At 38.2% G+C, this 18916-nt stretch overlaps 1 protein-coding gene across 1 annotated transcript; it reads left to right on the top strand.

Annotated features, from left to right (window-relative positions):
• Positions 1-2205: 2205 nt before the first annotated feature.
• taf11 (TAF11 RNA polymerase II, TATA box binding protein (TBP)-associated factor) lies at positions 2206-6046 on the top strand. Its single transcript, XM_051096182.1, has 6 exons — positions 2206-2341; positions 3215-3392; positions 3478-3632; positions 3724-3811; positions 5323-5419; positions 5502-6046. The coding sequence occupies exons 2-6, from the start codon at positions 3222-3224 to the stop codon at positions 5630-5632; spliced, it is 642 nt and encodes a 213-aa protein (XP_050952139.1). The 5' UTR covers positions 2206-2341; positions 3215-3221; the 3' UTR covers positions 5633-6046.
• The last annotated feature ends 12870 nt before the right edge of the window (positions 6047-18916 follow it).

Raw genomic sequence — 18916 nt, 5'->3', positions numbered from 1 at the left:
TTTAGGGAATTGAAATCGATGGATTTCATTATGTGAAGCCCTCGTCTGATCACTCATCCTTACATCCTGACATTAGTGGAAGAAGAAACCGTGACAGTTTATCAAGGATTTATGGAAAATAGCTTCAGTTGAGAAATTATCAGAAGAGTCTCTTATAAGTGAATCATTATGAACAGCGGGTAGAATAAATAGACTGTTGGACATTTACAATACATTAACTTAATATATATATATATATATATATATATATATATATATATATATGTTGTTTTGTTTTGCATTTAGTGTAAACAATTTTTTTCTAATGTTTTTCTTGGTATTTTTGATATTCTTGATATTTCTTTATTCTGTAGTCTGTATATAATTCTGTATTCTGTATACAATTCTAAATTCTGTATATAATTCTATATTTTATCATCTGTATATAATTCAATATTCTGTAATGTATATAATTCTGTATTCTATATTCTGTATATAAATCTATATTCTATAATCTGTATATAATTCTATATTCTATATATATAATTCTATATTCTGTATATAATTTTATATTCTAAATTCTGCATATAATTCTATATTCTATGTTCTGTATATAGTTCTGTATTTTATGTATGTAATTCTATATATACATAATCTATATATAATTCTACATATACATAATCTGTATATAATTCTATGTATGTAATTCTATATATACATATATAGAATTACATTCTATATATACATAATCTGTATATAATTCTATATTCTATATATAATTCTGTAATCTGTATATAATTCTATATTCTGTATATAATTCTATATTCTAAATTCTGCATATAATTCTATATTCTGTATATAATTCTGTATTCTATCATCTGTATATAATTCAGTATTCTGTAATGTATATAATTCTGTATTCTGTATTCAGTGTCTAATTCTATATAGTCTGTATATAATTCTGTATTCTGTATAAAATTGTATATTCTGTATATAATTCTATATTTTATATTCTGTATGTAATTCTATGTTCTATAGTCTGTATATAATTCTGTATATAATTCTATATTCTGTATGTAATTCTGTATTTTATGTTTTGTATGTAATTCTATATTTTGTATATAATACTGTATTCTAAGTCAGTCTTGGGGATTTTAATGTTATATTGATGTTGACTTATTAAAAGTAGTACATGACCTGAATAAAGCTTATTGTGCGTTGCGTGTATTGATCAGAAGATATTACATTTTCATTGATTTTGATGAAGCATTAGGATACCGGAGAAACAACTCTTATAATCATTGAATCACCTCCAGCATAAAGATATTTCAGCAGAATTTGAACAGAATCGGATAAAATGTATTAATTAATTTTTGCCCGAATTCATTGATTAATTGATAGATTGAATTTAAACAAATATTATATTGATTGAAAGGAACATTGATTTATGTACAGATTCACTACTTGAAATTTGATGTGAAGAGCACCAAATAAAATAAGTAGGACTATAAATTATGTATTTATTTATTAAAAACGCTTTTTGTTAATAAATTATTTTGTTAATAACAATAAAAAAAACAGAAACACACAGAAATAGATTAACTGGGTGGAATGAATAATCTATAATATAGTCAATTTAGCCTAATAATATAATATCAGTGATTTAAAGAGGCATTTATATTGTTAAATCAATCTAAATAATTTTCCATTTAATGAATATTACAGTTTCTGAATTTTAATTTTCTACAATTTATAAAACGTCTAATTTTTAGGTGCAAAAACTTGTTCAAACCCCTGCTGAAATAAAACAGCGTGTCACGTGGCGTGTAACACTTACCTCAGCGACTGCTAGGACGGACAAATCACAGATGTTAACTGTAGGGTTACGTATATTGCTTAAAAATAGATATATTTTAAAAATAGGTGCGAATCCTTGGAAGTAATATATTTAACATTTATAGTTATTTTAAACGGTCATTGTAAAAATATCTGCATTTAGACAAATAGTTGGTGATTTGAATGCGTGTGAAAGGATTATTCTCCTGTCTGAGACCCTGTGCGCCCCTGACAGAGCTGCGTCGCCTATGCAGGAGTTATTATGTAGTAAAGAGCGCCACCCAATGGTTGCGTGAACTACATCAGCGTTTGAAATTAAATTGTCGCTCAGGACTCTTATTTTGTAATGCACTTTTTTCGGCTTGCCACACCGCCAGAAACAGAAAGAAGACTCTTATTTTGAAACTGACCGGATATTGTCGTGACTCCTACCTCTGATTTCAGTCTGTGGACGCGTAGAGCTCGAAAAACACTTCTTTGATTCCGTGTTTATAAAAACGCTTCTCAGCGCGGCTGTCGGTCTGAGGTATGTTATTAGTTAAAGTCAGTGTTTATGTGTGTTTGCACTGTTTGTTTACAAAACAAACTGCTTTTTTTGACTAACAAGTTTCCAATTCAGACAGAAGCAAATGTAATGTCTAGTATGATCATTGCAACGTTTTCTTATAGTAACATGTAAATACCATATAAGCAAATATAATCATAAATATGTTATATAAATATGTCAGGCATTCAGTACCACGGTACATATCGAAATAACATTTCTTTTCAATACAGAAGAGGGAATTCACATCTAAGAATTATAATCACTTCAGTAACCCATGGGGAAATACAGGAGATTTTGTCTTGTCAACACAAGAATATATGTGACCCTGAACCACGAACCAGTCATAAGGGTAATTTTTGAAAGCTAAATAAATACGCCAATAAATAAACAGGACTATATTTGGCAACTATTTGATGAATCTGGAATCTGAGGGTGCAGAAAAATCTAAATATTGAGAAAACTGCCTTTAAAGTTGTCCAAATGACGCTCTTAGCAATGCATATTACTGATCAAAAATTTAGGTTTTGATATATTTACAGTAGGAAATTTACAAAATATTTTCATGGAACATGATCTTTACTTAATACCCTAATGATTTTTGGCATAAAAGAAAAAACGATAATATTGACCCATACAGTGTATTTTTGGTTATACCTGTGCTACTTAAGACTTGGTTTTGTGGTCCAGGGTTACATATTATGAGGTAGTGGAGAAAATTCTGCATTACATAGAAGAAACTTGTTTGTACTGTTGTTTATTTTGGTTTTGAGGTTCACCTCAGCTGAGCATAAACTAAGCATGTTTATTTCTTCTTCTTTATTTAATTTACCTCATATGACATTAACATGTCAGCCACAGCATGGCAGACCCGGCCCGTATCAAACCCGATGCGGGGTTCAGTGAAATGAGCACGTCTGCGGAGAGACCCAAGCAGGGCGAGGGGTCCGGTGAGGGTCTGGGAGGCTCCAGTACTGCCTCTGAACCAGTGAACCCTGCAGTCCAGACAACTACAAAAGAGGAGGGCAAAGCCGTGAGTCCGTTAGGTATTCTTAAACACTATAAAAAATTTTTTTGATAGAAACATTTTATTATGGTTTATCTGATTGCTATTTTAGAGGTCTGCTGAAGATGCTGCTGCTGCTGCTGGTGAAGAAGAGGAAGAGGGATCTTCATCACTTCATCCTCCTCCTGCTAAAAAACTGAAAGTGGAGCATGACAAGAAAAAGGAGAAGCGGCATAAAGTTGATGAAGATGAAATACAAAAGATGCAGTAAGCTTTATTTTTGTGCATAAAACTTGTGTATTGTATTGTATATGTTACTCTGTATTAGGATGCAAAACTTGTCTTTTTTGTTTGGCAGAGTTTTAGTATCATCATTTTCTGAAGAACAGCTGAACCGCTATGAGATGTACAGACGCTCTGCGTTCCCAAAGGCAGCTATTAAAAGAGTAAGTGCAGCAGTTAAAAAATCCATGCACAGTTGTACAGTTGAGGTCAAAAGTTTACATCCCCCTTTCAGAATCTGCAAAGTGTTAATTATTTTACCAAAATAAGAAGGATCTGTTTTTATTTAATACCAACCTGAATAAGATATTTCACATAAAATATGTTTACATATAGTCCACAAGAGAAAATAATAATTGAATTTATAAAAAATGGCCCTGTTCAAAAGTTTACATACACTTGATTCTTAATACTGTGTTGTTACCTGAATGACCCACAGCTGTGTTTTTTTGTTTAGTGATAGTTGTTTATGAGTCCCTTGTTTGTCCTGAACAGTTAAACTGCCTACTGTTGGTCAGAAAAGTCTTTTAGGTCCCACAAATTCTTTGGTTTTTCTGCATTTTTGTGTATTTGAACCCTTTCCAACAATGACTGTATGATTTTGAGATCCATCTTTTCACACTGAGGACAACTGAGGGACTCATATGCAACTATTACAGAAGATTCAAACGCTCACTGATGCTCCAGAAGGAAAAACAAATGCATTAAGAGCCAGGGGTGAAAACTTTTGAACAGAATGGAGATGTTTACATTTTTCTTATTTTGCCTAAATATAAATTTTTGTCCTCTCCATTTAGTACTGCCCTTCAGAGGCTACAGAAGATACTTACATGTTTGCCAGAAGACAAAATAAGTTAAATTTACCCTGATCTTTAAATTCTAAAAGTTTTCACTCCCCTGGTGAGTTAATGCATGGTTTTTCCTTCTGGAGCATCAGTGAGTGTTTGAACCTTCTGTAATAGTTGCATTTGAGTCCCTCAGTTGTCCTCAGTGTGAAAAGATGGATCTCAAAATCATACAGTCATTGTTGGAAAGGGTTCAAATACACAAAATTGCTGAAAAAAAAACCCAAAGAATTTGTGGGATCTGAAGGATTTTTCTGAAGAACAGCAGACAGTTTAACTGTTCAGCACAAACAAGGGACTAAATCACTAAACAAAAACAAAAAAACACAGCTGTGGATCATTCAGGTAGCAACAGTATTAAGAATCAAGCGTATGTAAACTTTTGAACAGGGTCATTTTTATAAATTCAACTATTGTTTTCTCTTGTGGACTATATGTAAGCGTTTTTAATGTGAAATACCTTATTCAGGTCAGTATTAAATAAACAATAACATTCATTTTGTATGATCCTTCTTATTTTGGTAAAGTGATTAACATTTTGCAGATTTTTAAAAGGGGGATGTTAACTTTTGACCTCAACTGTATACAAGATTTAATTTGGAATTCAATAAGAGTCAAAAAAAACTTGTTGGATATATGTTGAGACTCGTATTTAGAGCCCTGCTTGTACTGAAATGTCTTGCTGCTGGACAGTTAAAGAAAAACATTATATTGTTGTACAGTTCAGTACAGGAATACAGCATTTATTATGAAGTAATACACAAATTCCCATTAGGATGCTTTAGGTTTGGTTCCAAATTTTCATAGAGATTGTAATTTCTTTCTTCCAGCTAATCCAGTCCATCACAGGATCTTCTGTCTCTCAAAATGTGGTCATCGCCATGTCAGGAATTGCGAAGGTGTTTGCTGGGGAGATTGTTGAGGAAGGTTGGTATGACAGTGAAATATGATTTGACTAAAAATGTAAGCATTGTTGATTGTCTCCATAATGTTTTTGCTTGATCTTCAGCTCTTGACGTGTGTGAGAAGTGGGGAGACACACCACCTCTGCAGCCCAAACACATGAGGGAAGCTGTAAGGAGACTGAAGAGCCGAGAGCAAATTCCCAACACCAAACACAAACACATCCTCTTCCACTGAGCTCCAGTCCCTCTCATGACTCTCCTCCTATTGGAAAAGACTATGTCGATTAGTAGTTTTTTTGTAAGGAAAATGGACACAACCATGCATCTTTTTTCAGATCTCTGATGTGTTTGGAATGTACTGTTATCTTCAGTTTTGTTCATTTTGTGTACAGTAGAGCATGTTAGTCCACAGTATTTCTTGTAAGTATGCCATTGAAATGTGTGTGGACTCTTTCATTTTTTAAATATTTGTTTTACTTTTGAAAACTGCATAGGCCTATATGTGCAGTGATGTTTTGTGTATGGCAAAGATATAAAAATGTAGTCTTTGGACTTGATGAAAGAATGTAAAATTGAGTTTTTTGATGAAACCCACAGTTTTCTTTATCATAAGACCAGACAGTCATAATAAAGCTTGACTAACAGATTATATTCATGTTACTGCGAGTCCCAAACAGACAGCGATGTTGATAATATCAGTAATAATAAGGTGACACTTTATTTTGGGAACCAGTTTTCCTTATTAACTATTATCCATGACTTTTGCCTCAGTGAACTCCAAATTTGCTGCTTATTAATAGTTGGTAAGGTATTTGTTAAGTTTAGGTATGGGGTAGGATTAATGAATCTAAAATATGGTCATGCAGAGTAAGCATTAATATGTGCTTTATAAGTAGTATTATACAGCCATTATGCTAATAATGTTAATGCTAATAAGCAACTAGTTAATAGTGAGAATCAGTCACTAAACTAATGGTTAGGGCTAGAAGGAATACAGCTCTAGCTAGTGGGCATGCGCATATCAATCTAACATTTTTGTCACACTGTACAACAATAAAACTGTTTTTGTATTATAGTAAGGGCTAATTTTAGGGTTGGGGTAGGTGTAGACGTTAAAAAACACAATCCAGTAGGTAGAACAATTCATTTCATTGTTAGTTTCCGGTCGGAGCTGTAACGTTATCCCTTCTAGCCACAACCTAAACTAATGCTGCATTCACATAAAATAATTAAAATAGATGAATCTATGATCCTTTTTTTGAACTGCAATACTGTATCAGAGGTAGTAGATTACACTTTAAAGGTGTTAATTCTTCTTGGGAAGTTTCATATACACAAAACAAAAAATAATGTCTATTATTCCATCTTTTAATTTTTTTGTAAGACCTTAATATATTTTATGACTCATTGATTTCAATTACTAGAAACAATTAATGTATAAAAACGTCTCTAATATTAAAAAATGTTATTTGTAAAATTTAATGTTTTACCCTCCATGATGTATACTTGTTATATGTATCCCCCACTTTTGTTTATGTTCTGTTTGATGTTAAGTACCTTTGTATGTTTGTTTTTGAAAGAGAAATTTAAAAAAAATGATTTGCCAACCGCTAAAAAAAAAAGTAGTTGTTTGCCATGTGGGTAAGTAAAAATATATATCAGTTTATAAAAACAACTGCACGTTCATTCAGCATTAATTTTATGTCCTCGTAAGAACGTAAGAATCAGTGCACTGTGTGTGTCTCTGTCTGTCTGTATACATAGGTGTGTGTACACACACACACACAAATACATATATACATACATACATACATACATACATGTGTGAATAGATAGTGCACTATCTATTCTATCTATCCACGTCTTATGACATAAAGTGAATGCTGAATCAATGTGCAATTTTTTATACCCTGTCCCTCACACAATACAGTCATCTAACCCACTCAGACACACACACTGCATCCCTCTCACACATATATACTTACCTGGCCCCCTACACAAAACACTGATCACAGTACCCATGCACAGCAAATCAGATGAGTAACTGCATCATTTTACTACTTCTTGCTGGATAACTCTGTGTATGTCACAACTTATCTTTGTATTCTTCTATATTAATGGGAAGTTCACATAACGTTTGTCAATGTTTTTGTGCATTCTACACATTTTCAGTCCAAGCCTGATGCAGGGCAGTTCTGCCGGGTTGAGGGGTCCCTGCTGCAGTTTTATCAGTAAAGAAAATAAAAAAAATGAAAATTACAATTCACTTGGAGGACCACATAAGCCATGCAGTGGTGCATAGAGGTATGGTGAGAGCATTTCTCTAGATATTGATATAGATAATATATATATATATAAATCATAAATATGTATCATACATATGTTTGCATGTAGAATGATGAGGTAGCCTAAATTATGACGTAAATACTTTTTAGTGGACACATATACCTTCCAACACATATGTATTCTCTATTTTTAACAGGAGCACCAAGAGGACATAAAGTGGAAGTTTGCAAAGGTCCATCGTGGTGCTGGAAACAGAGTCACTGTGAGTTATTCTGTGGGGTGGTGAAAGGTCCTGCCTTTCTACAGATGGACAGTAAAAATCAACAGAATGCCATCAAAGACTACCGGGGGGCGTGGGGGAATCGGATGAAGCAAGAGATGTCTTTTATTCATCTTTGAGTATCTGGAGGAGCTGGGCACATTCATATCAAATTGTCTTGATGAACAAGGCCTCATGCCATGTTCTGTGATTAGTCTTTCAGAGCAAGGAATCTCTCTGTGTAGCAGCCCATGTATGTAGGTATGTGTACTGCATGACAAGAACATTCAAATGCTCAGACATATGATATTTGGAACATATATACTGACAATTATACAATACCAACTTTTTCAATAATTTTAAATACTTTTACAATACCAAAATCGAACTGTCCCCTTTAAATTTAATACATTTAAAATTCGCCTAAAATCGATCGTAATAAATGTGAATTTATCTCATTACATAAAAGAACAAGGTAAGGTTTAAAGGTTTTTATTAACAGTTGGCCTAATGTAGTCAATGCAAGCGTATTACAGGCTCTCGTGATGACGAATCAGCTCCGTATATTAGACATATTAAATATATTAGATTTAAGTTGTGCCATTTTAGCCTAGACATCCTTTACACAAATAAGAAAACGTGTATTAGTAAAACAAAGGACAATGGCCTATTATTTTATATAGATCCCAGAAACTACCGTAAGTTGCATCGACATACTTCCGGGTTTCCCCGGTATAGGGATTGGGGAATCACAAGGTGACGTATTTGGCATGGCTTTCGACATCACGCTTGGACGTGGGCGGGGTTGTATCGGCGATGGATGTGGGCGGGGTTGGATGTCCACCGCAGGCTGCAGCGAGCCCTACTTGATTTTTCAGGCGAGATCAGCCAGTGCCAGGCCCGTAGCCAGGGGGGGTTCGGGTGGTTCGAACGACCCACCCCATCCAGTCAAAGGTCCGGAATTTACGTTTTTTTTTTTTTTTTTTTTTTTTTTTTAATAAACAAGTGTTCTTTTAAATAACAACGCACTTTTAAAGCCATAAAAAGTATTAAATACCTTAATAATTATAAGAAAAGTCTTAATTAGTATTTCAAGAGGTCTTAAATTTGTGGACGGAAAGACAAAAATAGCATTATGGATTAAATGTGCTGGTCGTTTGAAGCGTCACACGGACCGTTTGTCCGCTCGGATCACAGTTCAAACAGCAGCGGAGCGCAAGTTTACTAGAGCAGATGCGTTTACTCGCGATCACTAAACAGCGCTGTGAGATCCAGAGTGAAGCGCTTGAATTCGGTGAAGAACACAATGACATGGTGATTTAAACCGATGAAACAGCGCTGACCAACAGCAGAAACACCGTGCGCAACGATAGTCAGAATCATTTAATATAATGGATTATTTTTACTGTAACACTGACTGCACTATGGTATTAAATCTATTAAGGAGTAATGGAATATAATTACAGTATTTTGTGATTAATAGCGTTTGTGCATTAATACTAAGATCACTGTTCTTCATACAAACACCTAGAACCCATGTAGTTCATTTTTATACCATGGTATTGAGGTGAATAATTATTATTAATAATTTCATCATACAAGAACAAGGTGGTTGTCGGCGCCGATGGCCTTGTGGGCAGCGTGCTCCGGGCTTCCCGTGTTCGAGACCCGAGTCAGGGACCTTTCCCACCGCCCATATCACTTCCTGTCCTTTCTGATCTGTCCTGTCCATAATAAAGTTTTTTTTTTTTTTTTTTTTAAAAATAAGGTTGTTACAATTTTAACAGATGTTACTGTTTTTGATAATGAACATTATCAGAGCTGTAAATCGGGATATCAGTTTAACATATTACTAAACAGCTTTTCCCATATTAATTCTATTTCTGCAGGTCTTAAAAAAAAATATATATATATATATATATATAATATATATATATATGTATGTATAAAATAAATTAATTAATTAATTATATAATTTATTTATTTATTTATTTTTTTCTGCATAAAATTCCTTTCTTGATATTTGTATTTTGAAAAGGAGGAAAGACTTCAAAGGGCTCAGAGGTTGAAAGGGGCCCAGAATGGAGGCTCAGAAAGCTCAGTGGAAGGGTGTAGCATGGATCAAGGAAGAACACAGTATATTCTCACCAGGGGCAGTTCTAGAACCGATTTTTCAGACTGTCGTCAACTTTTTTGTTTGTTCAATTTGTACAATGAACATGGGCTGGAGCTCTTACTTTTGAGTTCTTAAAGTACACCAAATTAATGAATTTCACTTTGAAATGTGTAAAATTTTCTCCTGGGGGGCATGCCCCCAGACCCCCCTGGAGGTACACACATCCACCCACCATTTGGATATGTGTCAGTACAAAGAATCTGTGATTTTATTGCATTAAAAATGTCATTCATTTAATTAAATTACTTACTGCTTTAGGTATTTGTGTATATTTACTGAACAAGGCGATATCTTGGTAAGCAGTTTGACAACATTGTAGTAAATATTTTTGGTGAATCAAAAAATCATGCTTATTAAAATATCAGCACTATTCTGTCCCTCTATGTTCTATAGTATTGTATTAGTTCTCTGGTGCATTTCTTTATTTTCCCACTTGGGGTCAGTATCTCCTTTAGTGTTTCTTTTGGGTTCTTCTTCTTTGATTATAACGCGGGTTCTTCTCGGCGCTGTGTTGTGATGTGCTTTCGCTGAAGAAAAAAAAGAAAGAGTTAGTTACACGCGGTGTGAGGAAATTTCCGGAGGTCAGGTGTTGACATTCTTCCCTCTTCTCAGTCCCCTTATCTTTGGGAAGCTTTGACATGCCATAATCTGTAAGTTATTAGCTGCTAATTTTGTTTTTCTAAATGTTTAGTTATTTTTTCTGGTACTTAAGAGGTCATTTTAACTCTTTCAAGCAATAAGGTTGTTTGTTATCTAAGTCAAGCTAATGTTGCTAGCTTCTGTTTAGTATGTGGTTGTACAATATCTTATAAGTCAATGTGAACACTGGTTTTACTCAACTTAGGTCATCAGGTTGTACATACAGGTTGTCGAAAGTAAAACTAGTAGCTTTCGTTTTACTGTGTAGCTTTGATTAAGACTTTCTGAGTTCATGTTCTACTGAATCTAGAGGAAAAGAGTCGACCTGTTAAATTCTTACTGATATGTTGAATAGTATTTTGAATTGCCTGTGAATCTGTGCTCTGAAACTGCAATTAACTGCAGTATATTCTGCAACCACATGGTAGCAAACTGTATCATTTAAAGATGTAATGTTGTGATTCTTATATCTTGAACTTTGATCACTTCCAGTATTTGAATTCACAGCTATGAGTCTTGGTTTGTTAAATAATGTATTTTTAATGATATTTGCTTGTATGTTCACAGTTTTACAATCAAAAAAGAGAGGTCTTCAGTAAAGACACTAAGAAGAAAACTGTGTCCTGTTATTCCTGGAACTACCTTCTCTTACTGTTTAGCTCACTGCATAGGCTGAGTAGCCACACACTCAACCGAGGGCAGAAGAGTAAAAAGATTATCTACCTATCAAGCACCCAAGATGTCTCAGCCTGAAGCTACACCGCCTATCTCCCAGATGGTGGCCCGGTCGGAGTGCTACTCACGTTCTTCACGCCGTTCGTCCACCAGCCAAGCTGCAACACGAGCCCGAGCAGACGCAGAAGCTGCCCTCACCAGAGCACAGTATGCCAAACGCCAGATCGACATAGAGGTTGAGAAGGCGCGCATCGAGGCAACGCTAAACGCTCTGAAAAAGGAGGGTGAGGCTGAAGCAGCGCTTGCTGCTGCTCATGTCCTGGAAGCAGCAGCTGACGAGGAGCACCACGCCATCGACCTCACTGAGCAAGGCATCTCCCCTAGGACACCTCCTTCCATCAGACGTGCTCGAGACTATGTGAATGCTCACTTCACCAACTTCAGTTCGCAAGTGAAAGAAGAAAAGCCTGACACAGGACAACTGGTCAGTCATAACGACTCTCACTATCTACAACAGAACCAAAAACCAGTCGCTTCCTCTCCAGGTGAACATCTCACTGATTTTGTAGACAGGGAGCAGCTGAAGTCCCCTTCTACATACATAAAAATGGACATTTCATCCCAGCCTAGACCATCAGCGACTCTTCAGATGGAACTGTCGCATCTAGCAGCCTACCTAGCACGCCGTGATCTGCTGACAACGGGATTCAAGGTTTTCGACAACCGTCCTGAGTCTTACTTGTCCTGGAAGTCCATCTTCTGCAACGCCATAGAAGGCCTCAACCTCAAGCCCAGCGAAGAGCTTGACCTTCTAACCAAGTGGCTCAGCGGGGAGTCACTTCAACATGCTCTGAGGATCAGGGCGGTCCATGTGAACAACCCACAAGCAGGCCTCCAACGTTTGTGGCAGCGTCTAGACAAGAGTTACGGCTCTCCAGAGGTAGTCGAGGCATCACTCTTCCAACGCTTACAGACTTTTCCAAGGATATCCAATAAGGACACTCACCTGCTGCAGGAGCTTGCAGATCTTCTGCTAGAGTTAGAGTATGCACAAAGTGAAAGTTATCTGCCAGGCCTTAGCTTTCTCGACACCCCAAGGGGGATAAACCCGATAGTTGAAAAGCTCCCTTACGGACTCCAGGAGTCATGGGTGAAACAAGGGACAAAATACAAAAGAGACAATGGTGCAGTTTACCCACCTTTCTCATATTTTGTTCAGTTTGTAAATGACTATGCTGAAATGAAAACAGACCCTAGCTTTATGTTACAAAGTTCAAACATAGTAGCTCCAAGAGTTGACAAAACTCTAGTAAAACCAACCAGATACAGAGTTCCTGTTGCAGTGAACAAAACAGATGTCAGTCAAACAAACAGCACAGCTCAAACATCCGTTTTCAATCCGGACAAGCAATGTCCTATTCACCACAAGCCCCATTCACTCGCTAAATGCAGGGGATTTAGGTCAAAAACACTGGACGAAAGAAAAGGTATCCTCAAAGAACATGCTATTTGTTATAAGTGTTGTTCTTCCACAAGTCACAGAGCTAAAGACTGTAAAGCCATTATCCAATGCTCAGAATGTAATAGTGATGTGCACGTGTCCGCCATGCATGCTGGTCCACCTCCATGGACACCTAAAGACTCTAACCCTCTGCCTCAGAGCCACGGCGGGGAGTCCGATTTCCCAAGCACTGTAACTACAACCAGTTGCACAGAAGTGTGTGGCCAAGGCCTCAAAGGTAAATCCTGCTCTAAGATTTGCTTAGTCAACGTGTATCCCCGCTCATCCCCCGAAAAGAAAAGGAGGATGTACGCCATGTTAGATGACCAAAGCAATTCATCCTTAGCCAGGTCTGCCTTCTTTGACATGTTTAATGTAAAAGGTGCCATACTCCCATACACCATGAAAACATGCGCTGGTTTATCAGAGATCGGAGGGCGCAGAGCTAGTGACTTTGTGATTGAGGATGTAAATGGAAAAGTGTCCATGCTGCTGCCCATACTAACAGAATGTGATCAGATTCCAGATAACAGGGACGAGATCCCCACCTCTGAGGCTGCATCGGCTCACCCTCATCTACAGACAATCGCTTCGCAGATTCCTCCTCTGGACCCATCAGCAAAAATCCTTCTCCTCTTGGGCAGGGACATCATCGAAGCTCACAAGGTCCGCAGTCAGGTGAATGGCCCTAACAGTGCACCTTATGCTCAACGCCTTGATCTGGGATGGGTAGTTATAGGTGATGTCTGCCTCTCAGGTGCCCACAAACCCACAGTGAACACTTATAAGACAAACATTCTTGACAACGGCCGCCCTACCTTCCTCAGGCCCTGTGAGAACAAAATCCATATCAAAGACAAATACACAGAAAGCTGTCATACACTTAAGACACAAGCTGAATTGGGCAGACACATTTTCCAGCAAACAGCAGATGATGACAAAGTGGCACTTTCAGCAGAAGATGCTTTGTTCTTGGACATTATGCACAAAGACTTTACCAAAGATGATGCGAATAACTGGGTAGCTCCTCTCCCATTCCGCACCCCCAGGCAGCGTTTGCCCAACAACAGGGACCAGGCCCTCAGTCGCTTAATGTCGCTCCGCAAAACGTTAAAAAGGAAACCTCAAATGAGGGAGCATTATGTTGAGTTTTTGGATAAAATCTTCAGTAAGAACCACGCCGAACCAGCTCCTGCTCTTACTCCAGACCAAGAATGCTGGTATCTCCCAAGTTTTGGAGTTTACCACCATCAAAAGCCAGAAAAAATTAGGGTAGTCTTCGATTCGAGTGCTCAATGTAGTAATGTTTCTCTCAATGACGTGCTACTAAAAGGGCCGGATCTCAATAACACTCTTGTGGGAGTTTTGATGCGTTTCAGGTCTGACCCATACGCAGTCATGGCAGACGTGGAGCACATGTTCCACAACTTTCTGGTCAGAGAGGACCACCGCAACTACCTTCGCTTCTTGTGGTTCAAAAACCATGATCTGGATGGAGAAGTGCAGGAATTCAGGATGAGAGTACATGTATTTGGGAACTGCCCCTCCCCTTCAGTGGCTATCTATGGACTGAAACGGTCAGCTATGGAGGGAGAAAGGGAATACGGCAGTGATGCAAGAGAGTTCATTGAGCGTCACTTTTATGTAGATGATGGACTGAAATCATTCTCTTCCGCAGATGAGGCCATCGACATTCTCTGTAGAGCTCAGAAGATGCTGGCTCAGTGTAATATACGCCTGCACAAAATCTCGTCCAACTGTCCTATCATCACAAGTGCTTTCCCAAGTGAGGACCTTGCAACGGACATGCAGGGCCTTGACCTCGGGCAGACTACCCCACCTATGCAGCGCAGCTTAGGCTTGGGCTGGGATCTGTCCACAGACCTGTTCAAGTTTCAGGTATCAGTCAATGAAAAGCCCTTCACCAAACGAGGAGTGCTGTCAGTCATTAATAGTGTGTACGACCCGCTTGGCTTTGCTGTCCCAGTCATTGTAGAAGGCAGGGCCATACTGAGAGGCATTTCCACTGACATTTGTGAATGGGACACCGAACTGCCTAAAGACAAATTACAACAGTGGCAACAATGGAAAGACTCCCTCAAATATCTACAACAACTTGAAATCCCCAGAATGTACACCTCAATACCACTATCTGCAGCTCTAACTAAGGAAATCCATGTTTTTTGTGATGCCTCCACTAAGGCCGTGGGCGCTGTTGCTTACCTCAAACTCACAGATAGAGATGGACACAGTGAAGTGGGTTTCCTTCTCGGCAAAGCACGGCTTTCCCTAAAACCAGACATCACCATACCTAGGCTTGAACTTTGCGCAGCAGTCCTGGCTGTGTAGGTGGCCGAGTTAGTCCTGGAGGAGCTGGACATCGCTGTCGAACAGGTGAACTTCTAAACAGACTCCAAGGTAGTGCTCGGTTACATCTTCAACAAAAAGACATGCTTTCATGTTTATGTGCATAACCGAGTGGAACGTATTAGGCGCTTCACACAAGCTCACCAATGGCATTACGTGCCCACTCATTTAAATCCTGCTGATCATGCCACACGAGCACTACCCGCTGAGCAGCTCTCTAACTCCACATGGATCAGTGGACCCGCTTTCCTTTCTAATTCAGGAGAAAGTCAAGCACAGGCAGAGTTGTTTGATCTTGTAGACCCAGAGACTGACAATGAACTGCGACCTGAGGTCACTACTTGTGCCACCTCTCTCTCAGAGGATAGACTCAGTAGTGTCAGATTTGAAAGGTTTTCGAGTTGGAATGTACTACTTAAAGCTATATCCAAACTCCAACACATTGCCCTGTCATTTAAGCCGAACATAGAGGGCTCCTGTCATGGCTGGCACAGCTGTAATGAACATTTAGCTGAAAAACAACTCAACCAAGCCAAGAACACCATCATCCACACTGTTCAAAGAGAAGTTTACGCTGAGGACATAAGACAAGTTGAGAAAAGTGTGCCTCTAAAAAACTCAAGCCCACTTAGCAAACTGAGCCCTATTGTCGACACAAATGGAATCCTCAGAGTGGGTGGGAGACTAAAACGTGCACAGTTGACATCGGACGAAACAAATCCCATACTCATCCCTGGAAAGCACCACCTTGCCCAGCTCATTATAGAACACTTCCATAGGAAAGTATACCACCAGGGCAGACATTTTACTGAAGGGGCAGTCAGGACTGCAGGTTTTTGGATTGTGGGAGGTAAAAGAGCAATAAGCAGAGTGATATTCAACTGTGTCACATGCCGCAAACTAAGGGGCAGACAACAGGAACAGATCATGGCTGAGCTACCTGAAGACAGGTTGTCTACGGACCCTCCTTTTACATATGTAGGCCTTGATGTGTTCGGGCCCTGGCCTGTAACAGTCAGAAAAACACGTGGTGGACAATCGGATGCTAAGCGATGGGGAGTCATATTCTCATGTATGAGCACACGCGCCATTCACATTGAGATTATAGAATCGATGGACACGTCGTCGTTCATCAATGCCCTGCGTCGTTTCTTTGCCATCAGGGGTACAGTCAAACTTCTTAGATCTGATTGTGGGACAAATTTTGTGAGCGCCTGCAAAGAACTGCAAATAGACAAACAGGGCTGTCACAACAGCAAACTTCAGAGCTTTCTCAAAGACTCTGGCTGCAAATGGCATTTTAACCCCCCACATGCATCTCATATGGGTGGCTCCTGGGAGCGCATGATTGGGGTCACACGCAAAATCCTCGATGCAATGCTCCTAGAACATAGAAATGCAAAACTTACCCATGAGATATTAGTGACATTAATGGCTGAAGTCACTGCAATAGTAAATGCTCGTCCGCTCACGGCAGTTTCTACTGATCCAGAAAATCCAGCCATTCTTACCCCTGCCATGCTACTCACACAAAAAGTTGCAACCCCACCAGTCCCACCAGGTCAGTTTGAGAGCAGGGATCTTTTCAGAGCGCAATGGAGGCGCGTGCAATACCTTGCAAATGTTTTCTGGAGCCGATGGCAAAGGGAATACATCTCAGGACTTCAGAACCGCTGCAAATGGAAAACAGTAAAACCAAATTTGCAAACAGGAGATGTTGTTCTGCTAAAGGAGGCACTTGAACATAGGAACAATTGGCCACTTGGACTCATCACCAAAGTCTTTCCAAGTGAGGATGGACTTGTCAGGAAAATAGAGGTTAAGATTTAACGCAAGGGGGAACTCAGATGCTACACAAGACCTATAAGTGAGGTTGTGTTATTGGTGTCTAAAGACAGTACTTAGAATCAGGTACTTTGTTTCATTGTATTTTGTCTGTAGTTGCATGCTAGTTATGTAAGACATTCTACTGATGTCAGGCAGGGAGTATTCTGTCCCTCTATGTTCTATAGTATTGTATTAGTTCTCTGGTGCATTTCTTTATTTTCCCACTTGGGGTCAGTATCTCCTTTAGTGTTTCTTTTGGGTTCTTCTTCTTTGATTATAATGCGGGTTCTTCTCGGCGCTGTGTTGTGATGTGCTTTCGCTGAAGGAAAAAAAGAAAGAGTTAGTTACACGCGGTGTGAGGAAATTTCCGGAGGTCAGGTGCTGACATTCTTCCCTCTTCTCAGTCCCCTTATCTTTGGGAAGCTTTGACATGCCATAATCTGTAAGTTATTAGCTGCTAATTTTGTTTTTCTAAATGTTTAGTTATTTTTTCTGGTACTTAAGAGGTCATTTTAACTCTTTCAAGCAATAAGGTTGTTTGTTATCTAAGTCAAGCTAATGTTGCTAGCTTCTGTTTAGTATGTGGTTGTACAATATCTTATAAGTCAATGTGAACACTGCTTTTACTCAACTTAGGTCATCAGGTTGTACATACAGGTTGTCGAAAGTAAAACTAGTAGCTTTCGTTTTACTGTGTAGCTTTGATTAAGACTTTCTGAGTTCATGTTCTACTGAATCTAGAGGAAAAGAGTCGACCTGTTATATTCTTACTGATATGTTGAATAGTATTTTGAATTGCCTGTGAATCTGTGCTCTGAAACTGCAATTAACTGCAGTATATTCTGCAACCACATGGTAGCAAACTGTATCATTTAAAGATGTAATGTTGTGATTCTTATATCTTGAACTTTGATCACTTCCAGTATTTGAATTCACAGCTATGAGTCTTGGTTTGTTAAATAATGTATTTTTAATGATATTTGCTTGTATGTTCACAGTTTTACAATCAAAAAAAGAGAGGTCTTCAGTAAAGACACTAAGAAGAAAACTGTGTCCTGTTATTCCTGGAACCACCTTCTCTTACTGTTTAGCTCACTGCATAGGCTGAGTAGCCACACACTCAACCGAGGGCAGAAGAGGCTTAATAACAGGCAGTTTGAAGGTTTTGGGGACATATCCTAATGACAATGACAGATTATTAATATTTAGAAGAGGATCTATGACTTCCGGAAGCACCTCTTTTGGTAGCTTAGATAGAATAGGGTCTAACATACATGTTGTTTGAAATAGTTAAAATAAAACCGAATATGAAACTAAACCCACCAGCAGGTGGCAACAAGTCACTGTTTTAATGAGTGAGTGAGTGAGTCATTCACTCATTCATACTGAAGGGGTGGATTCTGGAATCCACTGTTGCTTCAATTTATAGATCCTTTCGTGTGGTTTATCAAGTTGTTAATTAATATTATTCTTTTAATTATTGTTTGAAATGATTTGAATTCTTTGAAATGATTTACATACATTATCCTTCTGTCTTACTATGACAGCTTAGGTCACAAAGGTCATTTACTTTATTCTTTAGCTTTAAACATTAGAAAATAATGTTGAATATAGTCTGAAACCTGAAAAAAGGTGCTTCATATCTGGATGTTTGTGTAAAGTCCCCAAATAGAGCTTGGGTTTGAACAACCCAGCCTTGAAGAAGTTGCATATTCTGTATGTGTATGTGTGTTAGTATCGGTCTGTACAGGACTGGCCTCCAGAGAGATTTGTAAATGGCACCCTAGAT

The sequence above is a fragment of the Labeo rohita genome, chromosome 23, assembly GCF_022985175.1.
Source record: "Labeo rohita strain BAU-BD-2019 chromosome 23, IGBB_LRoh.1.0, whole genome shotgun sequence".
NCBI lineage: Eukaryota > Metazoa > Chordata > Actinopteri > Cypriniformes > Cyprinidae > Labeo > Labeo rohita.
This window is presented reverse-complemented; position numbering and strand designations above follow the sequence as displayed.